Below are 20,522 nucleotides of genomic sequence, written 5' to 3' on the forward strand. Positions count from 1 at the left end.
AATACGGGGATAAAATAACAGCAAACACTGGCCACTTTTGGTCTGGTGACAGATCCTGTTTAAAAGCAATAGTGCTGTAATTTAATGGATTCATAAAATAATAAAACGTAGCACAAACCATGCTAGCAAATGTAGACATTAATAAAAGTGAAAAATAGTGGATTCCTTTTAATGTGCACTAAAAAGTTGTACCATGTGCAACCCATGAAGACCTGTCACCAGTTTGTCACAACTACACATTGAATTTGCGGATAAGGTATAAAACCATGCTTATCTGGATACCATCAAAGGCAGGCCTCGTTCAGACTAGCGTGTTTTTGGTCCATGTGCGCCAATATCCCACACACTGACAGCACCCAGTTTCTTTAATGCACATGGGTGTTTTTCCCACACAGACTGATGCTCTGCGTGATAAAAACGGCAGCATGCCGCATTCCAGAGAACAGGGGTGACAAGCAGACGGAGCTACACAGGACCTCAACATTTTTTAACACAGCCATCTGAACCCTGCCTCGATAAAGAAAAAAAAAAAGCCACAGTTAATAAAGGCAAAAAAAGGCATTTTAATAGATCAGTTTAAGACATGAAACATAACACATTCATCTTAAATACTATTACATAAAGCATGGCAAAGATAAGAAATGTTGCTCCATAATTAGAAAACTCAATACGACCTGCCAGGAAAACGATACCGTTTTACAATAAATACGGTCCATGCCAAGTGCTAAGGGGATAGATTCAGAAGTCTCTTGTAAGAAGGTCGGGGATGAGGCATACTCTACTTCCATCTTTAGACAGTATTCAAAAATCCGCTTCATCTCAGGGATTACTTTGCTGTTCTGACTTGACACTGTTTAAAAGGGAGGGGGAAAAAGTGAACAATTAACACTAAAAAAGTTCTAAATTATTGTCAAAGGACTAAAATGCCATACAGTAGGTAATGGCCAGATTACTAACGGGAGCAAAAAAAAGTTACCCTTTGGTGTCCATTTTCTCCACAGCATTCTCCTTTGACTTATCTTCTTCCTTTACATCTGTTAAATCATATAGAAAATAATATCAATGCAAACTAAATAGAATATGGACACTGCATGGTTTAGATCATACATGTCAAACTCTGGCCCGCAGGGTGATTATATTTGGCTATGTGGGGGACTATGTGGGGCCAATTATACTGTATGGAGGACTATGTGGGTCCATTATACTGTATGGAGGACTATGTGGGGCCCATTATACTGTATGGAGGACTATGTGGGGGCCCATTATACTGTATGGAGGACTAAGTGGGGTCCCATTATACTGTATGGAGGACTATGTGGGGGCCCATTATTCTGTATGGAGGACTATGTGGGGCCCATTATACTGTATGGGGGACTATGTGGGGCCCATTATACTGTATGGGGGACTATGTGGGGCCCATTATACTGTATGGAGGACTATGTGGGGCCCATTATACTGTATGGAGGGCTATGTGGGAACCATTATTCTGTATGGAGGACTATGTGGAGGCCCATTATACTGTATGGAGGACTATGTGGAGGCCCATTATACTGTATGGAGGACTATGTGGAGGCCCATTATACTGTATGGAGGACTATGTGGGGGCCCATTATACTGTATGGAGGACTATGTGGGGGCCCATTATACTGTATGGAGGACTATGTGGGGCCCATTATACTGTATGGGGGACTATGTGGGGCCCATTATACTGTATGGGGGACTATGTGGGGCCCATTATACTGTATGGGGGACTATGTGGGGCCCATTATACTGTATGGGGGACTATGTGGGGCCCATAATACTGTATGGAGGGCTATGTGGGGCCCATTATACTGTATGGAGGACTATGTGGGGCTATTAATCTGTATGGAGGATTATGTAAGCCAATATTCTGTATGGAGGACTATGTAAGCCAATATTCTATATACTGGCTGGCCAGTGACTTTGTCCAAGTTTTTTATTTTGGCCATCTGTGCGTTTGAGTAGGACACCTCTGGTTTATATTCATACCATAGCCAGATGATGTCGGTACCTCTATCAGTTCACTGTCATGATAGAAAGAGCCCACTTGCTTGCTGCCCCCATGGGCCAGAATAGACATACTGTTCTCACAGCCTGCATGGGAAAAGGCTAGAAAGTCATGGAACTCCCTGGTAATAACAGTTGATCGCCGAGGTTAGAGGAGCAGACGTGGTCTTCCATGTAAGAAGAAAGAATGTCACAGGACATTACTGAAAAAAAAAACCTCTCAAACTGTTTTTTGCTTTTAATTTGTAGTTTCAATTTAGCCCATTATTCTGGAAATGTCCAATTCTGAAATGGTTTGGTCAAAAAGTCCTAATCTGTATCCACAGAGGGAGAAATTACTGCATGTAGTCTATTTAATCTGCACTATAAACAAAGATGGCAGCCAAAAACCCCACCGCTGCCATCACTTGGATCTTACATCTCCTCCACTATAGGAGTCAGGCTGCCATAAGTTTGCCAAAAAGAATAGTCAATATTTGTACAGTGTAAATGACAAGGATGTGAATGTCCGGGATTAAAGACCTGTTTTCTTATTAATCAATTTAACCCCTTTTGGAAAACCCCGTCCCTCTGCTGCAGTTGGTGTAAAGCACAGCTTGTTTTTTGCTAAAACACTCTCCCCGGGTCCGGTGTAGACCTTCCGCTGAGCTCCGATGATGTGATGTCAGTGCTGCAGACAATAACAGATAGGGCCAGTAAGTCACAAAGTTGTTTTTTTGTTTTTTTTCTGCAGAGGTTTTTTGAAACCAGAAAATCCCCTTAAGGCCCTGCCAATTTTTTAATTTTTACGTTTTTGTTTTTTCCCTCCCCTCCTTCCATGAGCTAGAACTTTTCCATTTTTTCCATTAACATAACTAGAAAAAGACATTTCAAGTGAGGTGAATAGGTAAGAAAAACCTTAAATTCCCACCATTGTTGTTTCAGGTTTAGTTTTTACAGTGTTCATGGTATGTTAAAATAACCTGGCAACATGACATTAGGTCAATAACAAGATTCCAAATGTAGGCTAAGCGCACAAGGAGGCTTTTTGCTGAGTTTTCCAAGTAGAAACTTAAAGTTTAAGAAGATTTTTCAGATTTGGAAAAACATTTAGGGTGTGTGCACACAATGCCTTTTTCAGACAGTTTCTGCCTGGAATGCATGTGCTGCAAAAGCGCCCCATAAGATTAAGTGTCAAAATAACATTGTGGTGCATGTCCCATCTTATGTCACTTCTTTTAACCACTTCAGGGTTTGGAAAACCTGGAGCGGTTAAGAGACATGGTCATTCTTCAGGCAGCCTCTGCTGGCCGCAAGAACAAGGGTGAAGCCGCCTCGGGAATATGACCGCCGGTATTTTGCTGCAGTGTCTCCTCCTGGGAAAACTTTAGTGGCTGCGCTTGAATCTAAAAAACGCCATGTGCACATAGCTCTAGAGTTTGCGCTCAGTTTCAACTCCAAATACTCCATGTGCACACAGGGTTATATATACAGTACAGACCAAAAGTTTGGACACACCTTCTCAGCCACCTTTTGCTTTGATGACTGCTTTGCACACTCTTGGCATTCTCTTGATGAGCTTCAAGAGGTAGTCACCGGAAATGGTTTTCACTTCACAGGTGTGCCCTGTCAGGTTTAATAAGTGGGATTTCTTGCCTTATAAATGGGGTTGGGACCATCAGTTGTATTGTGCAGAAGTCTGGTGGATACACAGCTGATAGTCCTACTGAATAGACTGTTAGAATTTGTATTATGGCAAGAAAAAAGCAGCTAAGTAAAGAAAAACGAGTGGCCATCATTACTTTAAGAAATGAAGGTCAGTCAGTCCGAAAAATTGGGCAAACTTTGAAAGTGTCCCCAAGTGCAGTTGCAAAAACCATCAAGTGCTACAAAGAAACTAGCTCACATGAGGACCACCCCAGGAAAGGAAGACCAAGAGTCACCTCTGCTTCTGAGGATAAGTTTATCCAAGTCACCAGCCTCAAAAATCGCAGGTTAACAGCAGCTCAGATTAGAGACCAGGTCAATGCCACACAGAGTTCTAGCAGCAGACACATCTCTACAACAACTGTTAAGAGGAGACTTTGTGCAGCAGGCCTTCATGGTAAAATAGCTGCTAGGAAACCACTGCTAAGGACAGGCAACAAGCAGAAGAGACTTGTCTGGGCTAAAGAACACAAGGAATGGACATTAGACCAGTGGATATCTGTGCTTTGGTCAGATGAGTCCAAATTTGAGATCTTTGGTTCCAACCACCGTGTCTTTGTGCGACGCAGAAAAGGTGAACGGATGGACTCTACATGCCTGGTTCCCACCGTGAAGCATGGAGGAGGAGGTGTGATGGTGTGGGGGTGCTTTGCTGGTGACACTGTTGGGGATTTATTCAAAATTGAAGGCATACTGAACCAGCATGGCTACCACAGCATCTTGCAGCAGCATGCTATTTCATCCAGTTTGCGTTTAGTTGGACCATCATTTATTTTTCAACAGGACAATGACCCCAAACACACCTCCAGCCTGTGTAAGGGCTATTTGACCAAGAAGGAGAGTGATGGGGTGCTACGCCAGATGACCTGGCCTCCACAGTCACCAGACCTGAACCCAATCGAGATGGTTTGGGGTGAGCTGGACCGCAGAGTGAAGGCAAAAGGGCCAACAAGTGCTAAGCATCTCTGGGAACTCCTTCAAGATTGTTGGAAGACCATTTTCGGTGACTACCACTTGAAGCTCATCAAGAGAATGCCAAGAGTGTGCAAAGCAGTCATCAAAGCAAAAGGTGGCTACTTTGAAGAACCTAGAATATAAGACATATTTTCAGTTGTTTCACACTTTTTTGTTAAGTATATAATTCCACATGTGTTAATTCATAGTTTTGATGCCTTCAGTGTGAATGTACAATTTTCATAGTCATGAAAATACAGAAAAATCTTTAAAAGAGGTGTGTCCAAACTTTTGCCCTGTACTGTATATACATTTTTTTTTGCGGTTAAACAGAATTCTGACCTTTTTTTGTAAGGTGATGTGTATTTGTGTAAGGCTGTGTGCCCACTATGCGTTTTTCAAGTTTTTCAGAATTTCCGCAGCGAAAACGCTTAAAAAACGCTTGGTAATACTAGCCCCATGGTCCCCAATGATAATCCGCATGTGCTCTGCACATGCTGCGGAAATTTCTGCTGCGCATTATCATTGCGGAAAAATACGCAGCGTGTCCATTAATTTTGCGGAAATGCGGCAAAATTGCGGCTATTGACTTGCATTGAATCGCATAATATCCGCATGAGTACATGTACACATGGTACCCGGGTCTGGAGACTCTCCTCCATACCCGGGTACCATAGTACCTGTAGTTAAAAAAGAATTAAAATTTTAAAAAAAAAACATTATACTCACCTTACGATGGCCCCCGGTCTCCTCTATGGTGCGTCCTGGCTCCCCGGCGGTTCACGATGGTGTAAAAGGACCTTCCATGACATCATTTAGTCATGTGACAGGTCACACGACTGCTGACCTCGGCGGTTGCGTGACCTGTCACATGACTAAATGACGTCATGGAAGGTCCTTTTACACCATCGCGAACCGCAGAGGAGCCAGGAAGCATCGCTGAGGAGACCGGGGGCCATCGGAAGGTAAGTAGAATGTTGTTTTTTTTTTCACATTTTTATTCTTTTTTTTAACTATTAACTTGGTCACACTTTATAAATCCATGCCAGTTGCATGGACTTGTATAGTGTGACCAAGTTGTCAAGCACTTTCCAAGTGATGCTAAAATCGCTTGGAAAAGCGCTTGATAACCCGCATGCGGAAATGCATGCAAAGACGCTTCACAAACGCTTCTACCTGGCAGGAAAAACGCATGTAAAATCCGCATGCATTTTTCCTGCCAGGGAGATGCAGAAAAGCATTTCTGCTTGTGGGCACTTAGCCTAAGAGTCGAATGTGAAGCGACCAGGAAGCCATTATCCTCCAGTGCTGTCATATTCCAACACTGCAACCTCCCTGGAGGGCCCAGAAGTACCAGGTGTTCAGTGCTCAGAAACATGGCCATAGCAAGGAAGGGTGAAACCTGGCCACCACTGAACAAGGCTCAAAAGGTGAAACGTCAAGACTGGGCCAAGAAATATTTGAAGACAGATTTTTCAAAGGTTTTATGGACCGGTGAGAAGAGAGTGACTTTTTATGGAAAGTGTCCTCCACTGCTTGGCTGCCAGTAAAGGTCTTACAGATGAACGAGTGACATGTCCCCTTCCTCACATGACCTAAACCTTATCGAGAACTTGAGGGTCCTTCTTAGGGCTCATACTCATTTGAAAGAAAAATAAACAAGAGCAATCTGATAAAAAAATCGGATTGCACTCTGACCAATGTTAATCTATGAGTTACAGCTCATCTGCGATTTTTTTCGCAGCTGAAATCGGACAGAGAAAAAAATCCCAGCATGCGGCGTATTGCCGCGTATATATGACGAGATTCGCCAATGCAAGTCAATGGGTGTGAGAAAAAAGAACGGACGGCTCACGTACCATGAGTATGGCATCCGATTTTTACGGATACATTACCATTCTGTAGCATAGAACTCTTTATATGGTTCTGTAAATGATTGAAGAATAATAGTTGCAGAGAAAAAAAACACATTGCATACGGATGCTAGGTGTGAAAAATCGCATTATCCTCTTATGAAAATCGCATGACACTTGTCCGTTTTTTCGGTCCAGAAATCAGACTGTTTTTTTTCTCACATATGGGTATGAGCCCTTAAACTAAAGATTCATGGTGACAGCAAACCGTACTCCTCTCTAAACAGTATCTGGGAGGCTGTGGTTGGTGCTGCCAAAAAAGTTGACTGTCAACAGATTAAGAAACTGACAAACTCCATGGATGGATGGCTTATGACTGTTGTTGAAAAGAAGGATGGCTATTTTGAGTTGTTTGGTTATTATTCTCACTTTAACAGATGGAAATAAACAATTGAGATGGGAAAAATTATGTTTTTCATTTAGTTGCATAATAAAAGTTCCCAATAATTCTGCACACAGATATTCTCCTAAGACAAAACCTCACTTATACTTTCTTAATTATAGGTTTAGTGACTGACAGCACTGTAGTTGTTCAATAATAAAAGTAATCATCAACAATACAAATTGTCTAATAATTGTGCACGCAGTGGGCATCACTGAAATACTTACCTGATTTCTTATCATCAGCTTCCTTTTTGTCTTCCTCAAGTCTTGCTTTTTTGGGTCCCTTTTTGTGATCAGCTACATTACGTCTCCCTCCTTCACCTTCATCTTCAGAATCTGAAAACTCCTCCTCACACGCTATCCGTTTGTCAGATGCTCGTACTAGAAAATCGCAGAGAAAAAAAATGTGAAGATCACAGGACTAGAAGAAACTGAAGAATTGTCACATGAAATTCTAGAATAGCCAAATAATGTTTTTCAGTCTAAATTTCACTTGACTCTAAGGCAGTCCATGACACCCCTTTGGAAATCTCATCTAATATTGTCTATAGCGGCTTTAAGAGTAAACTTCTTTTTATTTTTTTCCAGATATCAATAGGACAGACGGATTTTGGTAAGACCTTACCTGTAAAATCCTTTTCAGCGAAGGAAGGAAGGGAGACACAGATCCATTACTAGTGGGTAGGCGGAGCCCACAGGATAGTTCACCTCAGATTAGAAAAAGTGACGACCGGCCCCTCCAGCTTAGGCTCCTTCTACTCCCATGTCCTTCAGTCTGTACACAAGCTAAGGAAGAGCAGACAACACCAGCGGAACAACACAACCCCTTCTGAAAATTCAGAAATGCGAGAGAACAGGTTATGCATATAACAGAAAGAACACACAGTCCCAGGCACTTACTCACTGGACCTGACAACTGCGATGAGCTGGCAATGCTGGAACAGAGCCCTAGCGCGCCGACCCCCGCCCAGATGACCGCCATCAGAGAGGAGTCGCGCCGCATCTGGAAAACAATAATTACTTCTGCCATGGGAGGGTGCTGGGTCTCCCTTCCTTCCTTCGCTGAAAAGCATTTTACAGGTAAGGTCTTACCAAAATCCGTCTTTCAGCAGCAGAAGGGAAGGAAGGGAGACACAGATCCATTACTAGTGGGACGTCCCAAAGCAGTCCAGAACTCAAGGGTGGGAAACAGTGGCAGAATCGCCAACACCCTAACAACTTAGGCAAGCGCGCAGCAAGCGCCGAAAACGAGATAAAGAGATAACCTAAACCACCGCCGCCTGCAGGACCCTGCGTTCAAAGGCCGCATCGGCGGAAGCACTCACGTCCACTTTATAAAATTTAGTAAAAGTGTGAACGGAGCGCCAGGTGGCCGCCCGGCAGAGCTGCGCTGCCGAGGCCCCCTGACGAAAAGCCCACGACGAACCAACAGGTCTCGTGGAATGAGCTTGAAACTTAACCGGACAAGGCTCGCCCTTGAGCCGGTACGCCTCCAGGATAGCCGAACGTGTCCTTGGAAGCCCGCTGACCACGCCGACGACCAGCAGGAATCACAAAGAGAGTCCGGCTTCCGAAACCCTTGCGTGATTGTAAGATAGAACTTCAATGCCCGCACCAAAACCAACGAGTGCAAGGCCCGCTCCTTTGGACTCTTCGGTTTCGGACAGAGGGAAGGCAACACGATGTCCTGATTGACGTGGAAACGCGACACCACTTTAGGCAGAAAATCGCAACGGGTACGAAGCACCACGCGATCCGAGTGGAACTCCAGAAAAGGGGGCAAGCAAGACAGTGCTGCCAACTCAGAAACCCTTCTCAAAGAGGTGACCACCACCAGGAAGGCCACCTTCCAAGAAAGCAAGTAAAGCGTAGCTGAATCCATAGGCTCAAACGGCCCATGCTGAAAAGCCTCCAAGACTAGATTGAGCCGCCAAAGGAGCCACAAACGCCCTCCGAGGCGGAAACTGACGTGCAACGCCGCGAAAAAACGAACGCACATCCCTGCGTGAGGCAATAGCCTTCCGAAAAAGCACAGATACTGCAGATACCTAACCCCGCAAGGTACCAACCGACAGACCCTTGGCCAAACCACATTGCAGAAAAGCCAAGAAGTTGGGAATGGAAAAAACCCTCGGGTTCCTTGACGATCCAGAACACCATGAATAGAAGGCCTCCCAAGTTCTGTGATAAATCCTAGTCATAGCTGGACCTCTGGCCGCCCGCAAGGTGGCAATGACCTCGGCCGAAAACCTACGACGGGTCAAGATCTCGGTCTCAAGTGCCACGCCGTCAAAAGAAGTGACTTCAGGTCCGGATGGCGAATGGGCCCTTGGGTTAACAGGTCCGGGCGAAGAGGCAGTGGAAACGGAGGCGCCGCCAGAAGAGACACCAGCGTTGAATACCACGCCCTCAGCGGCCAATCCGGCGCCACCAAAATCGCTGAAATTCGTTCGAGTTTGATCCGCCGGATCACCAGAGGAAGTAAGGATACCGGTGGAAACACGTAGATCAGCTCGAACTGGTCCCACGGGGCCACTAGAACATCTACCGCCACAGCCTCCGGGTCCCTGTACCTGGACATGAACGTCGGAATCCTGGCGTTCAGCCTGGATGCCATCAAGTCCACTTGGGGAGTCCCCCAACGGGAGCACAGCAGTGCAAAAACTTCTGGATGAAGACTCCATTCTCCGGGATCCACCTGCTCGCGACTGAGGAAGTCCGCCGTGATATTCAGAACTCCTGGGATGTGAATCGCGGAGATGGCTGGAACCCTGGACTCGGCCCATACCAGGATCCGAGAGACCTCCATCATGAGTCAGGAACTCCTCGTCCCGCCCTGATGGTTGATATACGCGACAGCTGTCGCATTGTCCGTCTGAATCAGGAACGGCAGACCGCTCAAAGGGATCGTCCAATGTCGGAGGCAGAGAAATATTGCTCTCAACTCCAGGATGTTGATCGGCAGAGACGACTCCTCTGACGACCAGACCCCCTGAACCCAGAGATCGTTCCAAACCCCCCCCCCCCAGCCAGTCAGGCTGGCATCGGTTGTAATGACCGACCACCGTGGGAGGAGGAAGGATTTCCCCAGGGATAAAACCTCCGGAAGTAACCACCATCCAAGAGACTCTCGCACCCTGAGGAGATACCGACACAGCGATCCAGCGAAGCCGGCGATCGATCCCAACGGGTCAGAATAAGATCTTGGAGACCCCGGGAATGAAATTGTGCAAACGATACCGCTTCCATTGCCGCCACCATCAGACCCAGAAGGCGCATACACTTCCGAAGGGACATCGCCATCGCCGACCTCATAGCCTGGACATGGTGACGAAGGTTCGCTTGTTTGTCCGGAGGCAGGGACACCACTGCCCGCACCGTGTTGAAATGCATCCCCAAGAAAAGGATTGACTGCGACGGCTCCAATGACGACTTCTTCCAATTGACCAGCCACCCGAAGTCCTCCAGGTGCTGATGGGAGAGATCGCGAGCTGTCACCGCCTCCTCTGCTGTGGGCGACACAATTAACAGGTCGTCCAGGTAGGGGAGAATCGTAACTCCTTGCCTTCGAAGGAGCGCCATGAGCGGCGCCAGAATCTTTGTAAAAACCCTGGGCGCCGAGGCCAACCCGAATGGTAGGGCCACAAACTGGTAATGGGCCTGACCTATGGCAAAACGCAGGAAGCGCTGGTGAGCCCTGCCGATAGGGACATGCAAATAGGCGTCGCGGATGTCGATTGACACCAAGAAATCGTACTGCGACAGGGTCGCCACGACAGAGCGAAGAGACTCCATACGGAATTTCCGGGTCCGGACATGAAAATTCAATTCTTTGAGGTCCAGAATGGGGCGAAACTTGTCCTCCTTTTTGGGGACCACAAAAAGTTTGGAGTAAAACCCACTTCCCCGGTCCTCCAGCGGAACCGGAACTACCACACCCTGCTGCAGAAGAGAGTCGACCTCCCGCAGCAGTGCGGCAGCCAGCTTGGGCTCGGACGGGATGCGTGACTGACGAAACCTGTCCGGGGGTCGAGAAAGAAACTCTATGAAATAGCCTGCCGACATAACCCGCGTCACCCAGGCGTCCGATACGTGGGACGCCCAAATCGACCCGAATTGTAGCAGACGACCTCCCACCCGAGAGCCCTCGAGTGGGTTCCTGGCGTCAGTCCGCTTTAGCGGGCTTTTTGTCAACCTCCCGTTTGTCCTGACGGAAATGTTGTTTCCAGGGTGTACGGGATTTCTGGGTGGTCTTCTTTCCGGAAGACTAGGGACGACCCGATCTCCAAGAGGGCTGACCGAACCGTCCCCTGGGCCGAAAGGACAGACGACCACTACCGGCACTTGACTTGCCAGACGTAGAAGCCACTGCTTTCCGCTGCGGCAAAGCCGTATCCTTGGCCTTAGCAATCAGCTCCGTGAGGTCCGAACCAAAAAGCTGACCGCCCTTGTACGCCAGACTCAGCAAACCTTGTTTGGATACTGCGTCTCCAGTCCACTGTTTAAGCCACAGTGCTCTCCTGACTGTGATGGCCGAGGATTGAGCCCTGGACAGAACCGAAGTAGTATCCAGCACTGCGTCCCTGCCATATAGGGCCGCCTCTTCCAACAGCTGGAAGAGCCTTTCCACCTCAGACAGCGGAGTCCCATCTTGCCACGCCGTCCGCAGCTGATCCAACTACCGCAGAGAAGCCTCACCAGTCCACATGGCCCCCAAGGCCGCTCGGAATCCATGACCCGCGGCCTTGTAGCCGGACTTCGCTGCTAACTCCGTCCTTCTGTCCAGCGGTTCCTGTAGACTCGCCTTCTCTTTAACAGGAAGCAAAGAAGATTTGCTCAGCTGAGACAATGGCACGTCCACTTCAGGATAGGGGACCCAATTAGCGATCGTCTCCGTGGAGCAGGGATACAGGGCATCAAAAAACCGCATCCCCAGCGTTTATCCGGACACAGGCGTTCTTTCTCCACCGCCTCGTTAAGTTCATCGTGCGCCGGCAGCGTCGAACGAGCCCGACGCGACTCCTGATACAGCCGGGCCGACTTGCCAGGGCGCCTCGTCACCTCTTCAGACAGCTGTAACGCTTCCCGCATAGCCCCAATAAAAGCGTCCACGCGGCCCGAAAGCGAAGCAGAGCGACCCTGCCGATCCTCTTCATCACAATCGGAGATCTCACCAGCAGAGTCTGTCTGTGATTCCGAAGCCTCCGACGCACTGCGCGGAGGAGACAGCGCCACCACAGGCCTGTGGCGCTTCTTGCCTCGTGACGTCGGTTTGGACTTAGCTGATACCCAATGACCCAGGAGGACAGACTGTCAATGGAGCGTGTGAGCACCTCCACTTTAACATCACTGAGACCCCCGACCAGTTTCAAACCTGAAGCAGTCGAAGACCCCGCCGTATCAGATACGCGTGACCGATCCTGAAGCGGACCAGGAGAGAGGTCCGCGCCCCCTGGTCCCTGATCCGACATGCCCCCACACAGTTGCGAGCGTCGCGGATAAGGCGGTAATAACCCCTTACAATGGGTACAGTAACCGAGGATGTGTGATTCCGCTACCACAGCCTGTTCCTACACAAAAAATCACCAAGCACTGAAGGGTTAAAGCTTCTCCTTAGAGGGAGAAGAGCTACCCCAGCTGCCTGCAGAGCAAAAGTTAACCTAACAGACTAGGGTGATGCACCCTCTGATCCCAGAAGCATGCACATGCAGAAAGGGTTAACTGCCCTGATGAGGCCAGACCCCGTTCAGAAAGGGTTAATGCTGCTGACCACGCAATACACCTTTGCCTTAAAAGGACAGAGGTGTGCGAGTCCCAGAGCCTCCTCAGCAGAGAGGTAGCAGCGCCGGATATAGCACACCCTATCTGCCTTAACAGGCCAGCAGTAAGGTGCTCTGCGCTGCAATAGTGAGAAGAAGGAATCTTCTGCCTTAAAAGGCAGAAGTGACTCACCAGCTGGCCGCGGTGACTGCTCTTCCCGGTGTCTGGTGGTGTAGAGAGTTCGGAGCAGGGAGCAGGAGGCGCTGCACGAAGTAATGGACGCCAGCAGAAGGACCCGGAAGAAGAAGGGGCTGGGTCAGCTCCAGCGCGCGCTTTCCGGGCGCTTCCTGCCTGAGGCTAAGATGACAGGCAGCCGAGAGGCGCGAAGCCATGCCCCCCGCCGCCGCATACTAACGGAGCCCGCGGCTCCTCCGTCCCTGCTCCCCTGCTAGCAGAGAGTTACACAAACGCCGTATGCAGCGGTGATATCCTTCCTGCAAGGACAAAACAGCAGTCACCACTTGTAACAGTAACAGCGGCTGCCGCCGCAGCCGCTGAAGCACTCAGACCTTGAGAGCACTTACCCAGCTGAGCGCCACAGGGACCCCCAGGGATGTGTGGCGTCGTGGCCCTTTGCTCCCCCCCACGGCGGAGCACGCAGGGACCCCACTGAAGCGGTGTGCGCCTCCGCCAGGGAGCGCCCTGTATCCCCCGGGGCCGGCAGGCTTCTGCGGGGACCTCCTTAGGGGGTACGCAGATCTGCCAGGGGAGGGTCAGGGGTCCCAGCAGCGCCGAGACCCCCTGAGACCTCTAGACCACGGGGGTCCAGGTCCGGAAATGATAAAATAAATTTTTTTTCTGAGGAGCTGCAAAGGCAGCGACTATCCTCTGCGACCTCAAATTTTAGACTGAAGGACATGGGAGTAGGGGGAGCCTAAGCTGGAGGGGCCGGTTGTCACTTTTTCTAATCTGAGGTGAACTATCCTGTGGGGCTCCGCCTACCCACTAGTAATGGATCTGTGTCTCCCTTCCTTCCCTTCTGCTGCTGAAATTTAAAATAAGAAACTTTGTACTATTTGAGATGACATATCGGTTTGTTTCTCCTGCTGGAATGATCATTCACTCTCATAATTCTCAATTCATGAGTAAAATCTGTCTTAGTTGAATAAAGATTTTCCTATTACGGAGATAGATGACATTTGGTGCTCGTAAATCTCAATGGAGAACTGTAAATTTAATTTCAGGAGAACGACTATCTGCCTCCAACTGCTCCCTCCTCGCCATAGAATCTTATAAGCACCATCTGTAATCTCCCATCTTTGGAACATGAACATCTGTATTCACTGAAGATACATTTTACACATAAAATAAGAGTGAAAGATCAATTTAAGAAGAGAAATAAACAGATTTCACTGATCAGATATATTACAAAGTTGTTAAATTTCCATGTGCACTACTTATTTATGCAATAAAAATTAAAACAACGATTTCTTTGGCTCTTTCATGGCATCCGTATGGCTCCTAGATACTTGACAAGATATACAGAGGGTACGGAAAGTATTCAGACCCCTTTAAATATTTCACTCTTTGTTTCATTGCAGCCATTTGGTAAATTCTAAAAAGTTATTTTTTTCTCATTAAAGTAAACTCTGCACCCCATTCTTGACTGGAAAAAAAACAGAAATGTAGAAATTTTTGCAAATTTATTAAAAAAGAAAAACTGAAATACCACATGGTCATAAGTATTCAGACCCTTTGCTCAGTATTGAGTATTAGCACAGCCATAAGTCTCCTTGGGAAAGATGCAACAACTTTTTCACACCTGGATTTAGTGATCCTCTGCCATTCTTCCTTGCAGACCCTCTCCAGTTCCGTCAGGTTGGATGGTGAACGTTGGTGGACAGCCATTTTCAGGTCTCTCCAGAGATACTCAATTGGGTTTAGGTCAGGGCTCTGGCTGGGCCCATCAAGAATGGTCACAGAGTTGTTCTGAAGTCACTCCTTTGTTAATTTAGCTGTGTGCTTAGGGTCATTGTCTTGTTGGAAGGTGAACCTTCGGCCAAGTCTGAGGTCCAGAGCACTCGGGAAGAGGTTTTCAGCCAGGATCTCTCTGTACTTGGCCACATTCATGTTTCCTTCAATTGCAACCAGTCATCCTGTCCCTGCAGCTAAAAACACCACCATAGCATGATGCTGCCACCCCGTTTCACTGTTGGGATTGTATTGGGCAGGTGATGAGCAATGCCTGGTTTTCTCCACACATACCGCTTAGAATCATCACCAAAAAGTTCTATCTTTGTCTCATCAGACCAGAGAATCTTATTTCTCATAGTCTGGGAGTCCTTCATGTGTTTTTGAGCAAACACTATGTGGGCTTTAATATGTCTTGCACTGAGGAGAGGCTTCTGTCCGGCCACTCAGCCATAAAGGCCCAACTGGTGGAGGGCTGCAGTGATAGTTGACTATGTGGAACTTTCTCCCATCTCCCTACTGCATCTCTGGAGCTCAGCCACAGTGATCTTGGGGTTCTTCTTTACCTCTCTCACCAAGGCTCTTCTCACACGATTGCTCAGTTAGGCTGGATGGCCAGGTCTAGGAAGACTTCTGGTGGTCCCAAACTTCTTCCATTTAAGGATTATGGAAGCCACTGTGCTCTTAGGAACCTTGAGTAATGCAGAAATTCTTTTATAACCTTGGCGGCCAGATCTGTGCCTTGCCGCAATTCTGTCTCTGAGCTCCTTGGGCAGTTCCTTTGAGCGCATGATTCTCATTTGGCCTGACATGCACTGTGAACTGTGAGGTCTTATATAGACAGGTGTGTGCCTTTCCAAATCAAGTCTTATCAGTTTAATTAAACACAGCTGGACTCCAATGAAGGAGTACAACCATCTTAAGGACGATCACAAGGAAATGGACAGCATGTGACTTAAATATGAGTGTCTGAGCAAAAGGTCTGAATACTTATGACCATGTGATATTTCAGCTTTTCTTTTTTAATAAATTTGCAAAAATTTCTACATTTCTGTTTTTTTTCAGTCAAGATGGGGTATAGAATGTAATTTAATGAGAAAAAAAAAAACTTTTTAGAATTTACCAAATGACTGCAATGAAACAAAGAGTGAAACATTTAAAGGGGTCTGAATACTTTCCATACCCACTGTACTTTTGTGGCATTAGGGGTGCTGACTGAGTTAATGTCTTAAATTAAATTCTACCATTGAATTTCATCACAAAACATAAATCAACTTACTTGAGATACGCTTGTCAGGATCTTCACCTTCTTCATCCCCGCTGTCTTCTTGAATAGCATCTTCTGGTATAGCCTGCATCTGAACACCAGGAGCGTGTGGTAACATACGCAGGTTCTCAAACAAACGTTGCCTAAATACATTAAGATAAAAGCAGATACCACAACAGATTACCACAACAGATTTCAGCAGAGTTTTTATTAAAAAAAAAAAAAAAAAAAAAAAAAAAGTGCTCTTGTAACAAAAATCATTAAAGAGGTGGTCCACTACAATGTATATTCCACCCATCGATTTAAACCTTTGAACTAAGTATTTTTGTAAATACCTTATGTTGCCATTTTTGCCTGTGAGCGGTGCTATCGCTGCTCGCTCAGTCCTGATCACGTGACCCCCGGCTGCAGCCGCCTCTGACATCCACTGATGTCACGACAACTTCCGGACCCCCTTGCATCACCTAGGCGTGACCCAGTCTCAAACACTCCCCCTGACTGACTGGGCTGTGGGTGATGTTTCACCGCACATCACAGCCAAGTATTGAGCGTAAGCTTTCATTAGCAGAGCGCGCGCTGGACACTGGGCTGTGACACGCGGTGAAACACCACCCACAGCCCAGTCAGTCAGGGGGAGTGTGTGAGATTGGGTCACGCCTGGGTGATGCAAGGGGGTCCGGAAGTTGACGTGACATCAGTGGATGTCAGAGGCGGCTGCAGCCAGGGGTCACTTGATCAGGACTGAGCGAGCAGCGATAGCGCCGCTCACAGACAAAAATGGCAACATAAGGTATTTACAAAAATACTTAGCTCAAAGGTTTAAATCGATGGGTGGAATATACATTGTAGTCGACCACCTCTTTAATTTGGCACATGTCTAAGGAATGATATCTAATTTTATGATTAGATTATAGGTCTAATATATTTTACAAAAACAAGGACTACTGATGAAGTATGAATCCAGAATCAAATTGCTTTGCAATATAAAAGTGATCTAACATTACCCAGTAGATAGATATTACCCAGTATCTAGTGGCTAACATAGTACAAAGATATATTTTTCCTGTATCTAATATTCTAATATTAGCCAAAAGTTTCCTAATCTAGGAAAACTAAAATTTAATCTCCTTACTTTATTTTCTCCATGTATTCAGGAGTGTTTTGGTTGGTCATATTAGAAGGACTAATATGAAGCTTAAAGTCTGGACCAAAATATTCAAAATAATCATTGTACGGCAGCTCTGGGGAGACAAAACAAAAGCACATAAGACATCATCCAGCAGAAAAGTGTCACACTAGAGGGACTAAAGCTGGCCATAGACAGCAACTCAGAGCAGATAAAAGAGGACATACTTCTCCACACCTCAGTGTTTTGCAAGAACTCTAGACAGTGAATATATAATGGAGGGACTCTACCTTTAAGACTTTACATCTAAAGGACAAGTCAGGCAGAGAATTAAGCTGCAACCGGTAGTGCCTTAGAAACGTACGCAGAGAGCTCCCAGTGGCAGCCTGACAAATTAGATCTAGGGAGGCATCAAGGTAACGTATTAGACACCTCCTTACGTCAAGACAATGAAAAAATTCCATTAAAAGGATTTACAGGGCTGTCACAAGAAAATGGCAAAATAATGCAGCTTTTTATGGAAATATGACACAACATTGGGTAGAAAAGCTGGCAGAGATTTCATAATGACCCCGACATCCTAGATGGTAGTAGGGATGTGGGCCGAGGGCCGGAAGAAGGAGCAGGAGGGTAGGCAGAGGAGCGGCAGTAGGAGTAGGGTAGGTCGAGGTACAGAAATAAAAGGAAGAGTGTAGGCCGAGGGACGGCAGTAGGAGGACGGTAGGCTGAGGGACAGCAGTAGGAGGAAGAGGATAGGCCGAGGGATGGCAGTAAGAGGAGGAGGGTGGGTCGAGGTAATGGCAGCAGGAGTAAGAGGAGGAGTATGGTAGGCCAAGAGATGGCAGTAGGAGGAGTATGGTAGGCCGAGAGATGGCAGTAGGAGGAGTATGGTAGGCCGAGAGATGGCAGTAGGAGGAGTATGGTAGGTCGAGGGGTGGCAGTAGGAGGAGTATGGTAGGTCGAGGGGTGGCAGTAGGAGGAGTATGGTATGTCGAGGGGTGGCAGTAGGAGGAGTATGGTATGTCGAGGGGTGGCAGTAGGAGGAGTATGGTATGTCGAGGGGTGGCAGTAGGAGGAGTATGGTAGGCCGAGAGATGGCAGTAGGAGGAGTATGGTAGGCCGAGAGATGGCAGTAGGAGGAGTATGGTAGGCCGAGAGATGGCAGTAGGAGGAGTATGGTAGGCCGAGAGATGGCAGTAGGAGGAGTATGGTAGGCCGAGAGATGGCAGTAGGAGGAGTATGGTAGGTCGAGAGATGGCAGTAGGAGGAGTATGGTAGGCCGAGAGATGGCAGTAGGAGGAGTATGGTAGGTCGAGAGATGGCAGTAGGAGGAGTATGGTAGGTCGAGAGATGGCAGTAGGAGGAGTATGGTAGGTCGAGGGGTGGCAGTAGGAGGAGTATGGTAGGTCGAGGGGTGGCAGTAGGAGGAGTATGGTAGGTCGAGGTAATGGCAGCAGGAGTAAGAGGAGGAGTATGGTAGGCCAAGAGATGGCAGTAGGAGGAGTATGGTAGGCCGAGAGATGGCAGTAGGAGGAGTATGGTAGGCCGAGAGATGGCAGTAGGAGGAGTATGGTAGGCCGAGAGATGGCAGTAGGAGGAGTATGGTAGGCCGAGAGATGGCAGTAGGAGGAGTATGGTAGGTCGAGAGATGGCAGTAGGAGGAGTATGGTAGGTCGAGAGATGGCAGTAGGAGGAGTATGGTAGGTCGAGGGGTGGCAGTAGGAGGAGTATGGTAGGTCGAGGGGTGGCAGTAGGAGGAGTATGGTATGTCGAGGGGTGGCAGTAGGAGGAGTATGGTATGTCGAGGGGTGGCAGTAGGAGGAGTATGGTATGTCGAGGGGTGGCAGTAGGAGTAGTATGGTATGTCGAGGGGTGGCAGTAGGAGTATGGTATGTCGAGGGGTGGCAGTAGGAGGAGTATGGTATGTCGAGGGGTGGCAGTAGGAGGAGTATGGTATGTCGAGGGGTGGCAGTAGGAGGAGTATGGTATGTCGAGGGGTGGCAGTAGGAGGAGTATGGTATGTCGAGGGGTGGCAGTAGGAGGAGTATGGTATGTCGTGGGGTGACAGTAGGAGGAGTATGGTAGGTCGAGGGGTGGCAGTAGGAGGAGTATGGTAGGTCGAGGGGTGGCAGTAGGAGGAGTATGGTAGGTCGAGGGGTGGCAGTAGGAGGAGTATGGTAGGTCGAGGGGTGGCAGTAGGAGGAGTATGGTAGGTCGAGGGGTGGCAGTAGGAGGAGTATGGTAGGTCGAGGGGTGGCAGTAGGAGGAGTATGGTAGGTCGAGGGGTGGCAGTAGGAGGAGTATGGTAGGTCGAGGGGTGGCAGTAGAAGGAGTATGGTAGGTTGAGGGGTGGCAGTAGAAGGAGTATGGTAGGCCGAGGGATGGCAGTAGGAGGAGGTGAGTAGGTCAAAGAATGGCAGTAGGCGGAGGACGGTAGGCCGAGAGAGCTTGGATCTCGCTGGCTCTACTTGCTAAGAACTGACACTTGGACAATTAAAGGATTGTCAGGCACCACTCATTTCTGCATTGAGAGGTGAGTGGCATTAATGAAATGTTTTCTGCACATCTCTGCCATGATGAGTGCAATTCCTACTGATCGAGCATGTGTCCTGGCACTAAATCAGTCTTATTTACCCCCTACTGCAGTGGTCATGCTGTAGTCGTGTCATTACCACTGCTGCTATGTCAACTAACACAGGGGACAAGAGGAGAGTAACAGTACTAGAGCAGTACAGGGTAAGTAAGGCTGATATTTGTTATTTTTACATAGCAATAAAAACGTAAACCTAGAAAACCCTTTTTAAAGACATCTACTCATAATAGGCATTTAACCTCTCAATAAAAAGTGTCTCTCTCCTTCCCTTCCCCAGTATGGATGATATACAAGGAGCGATGAGGGATATGGGACCATCCCTCATTTTCTGGTTAACTATTAAATATGGCATAATGCCTATCATCCAAATACTCCTATAACATCTTAAGAGTCAGACCATTTGATGATTTTTAAGATCTGGCATGAAACATGTTACAAGTGGACTTTAATTACAATTAGACTTTAATTCATTAAATTGACTTACCATTGGGGATTTCACAATCGAGTGCAACAGCCGTCTCGTATGTCCAGCAGCGAGCAACATTACGAATAGTGTACCCACCTCCACCAAGCATCAACAGTGGCAAATTGAAAGTCTTCACAACTTCAACACATTTTGCATGACCTGTAAAAATCCATGTTTTGGCATTAATACTAATTTTTTTTTGAACAATATGAAAAAAAAATCTCTAAAATGATACCTAAAACCAAAAGATGAAAGCAAAAAAAAAAACACTTATAGTAATAATTCTATTTTTCTAATAAAGGACCCGTCACTTGTCATAAATATTTTTTTTTTTTAACTAATAAAGATGCTGCTTTTTCTTCTGAATCTGAGGA

At 47.3% G+C, this 20,522-nt stretch overlaps 1 protein-coding gene across 1 annotated transcript in view; it reads right to left on the reverse strand.

Moving 5' to 3' along the window:
- Positions 1 to 543: 543 nt before the first annotated feature.
- HDAC2 (histone deacetylase 2) overlaps positions 544 to 20,522 on the reverse strand; it is a 77,264-nt gene continuing 57,285 nt past the window's right edge. Inside the window, exons 9-14 of the mRNA XM_073675875.1 lie at positions 20,167 to 20,307; positions 17,096 to 17,204; positions 15,976 to 16,106; positions 7,191 to 7,346; positions 977 to 1,034; positions 544 to 850 (exon numbers count right to left, since the gene is read on the reverse strand). Coding sequence (XP_073531976.1) covers positions 820 to 850; positions 977 to 1,034; positions 7,191 to 7,346; positions 15,976 to 16,106; positions 17,096 to 17,204; positions 20,167 to 20,307 — 626 coding nt within the window. The 3' untranslated portion in view covers positions 544 to 819. The remainder of the gene's footprint in view (positions 851 to 976; positions 1,035 to 7,190; positions 7,347 to 15,975; positions 16,107 to 17,095; positions 17,205 to 20,166; positions 20,308 to 20,522) is intronic.

This window comes from Phyllobates terribilis, unplaced genomic scaffold, assembly GCF_046119375.1.
Source record: "Phyllobates terribilis strain yellow unplaced genomic scaffold, ASM4611937v1 Scaffold_3__8_contigs__length_932513732, whole genome shotgun sequence".
Lineage (NCBI taxonomy): Eukaryota > Metazoa > Chordata > Amphibia > Anura > Dendrobatidae > Phyllobates > Phyllobates terribilis.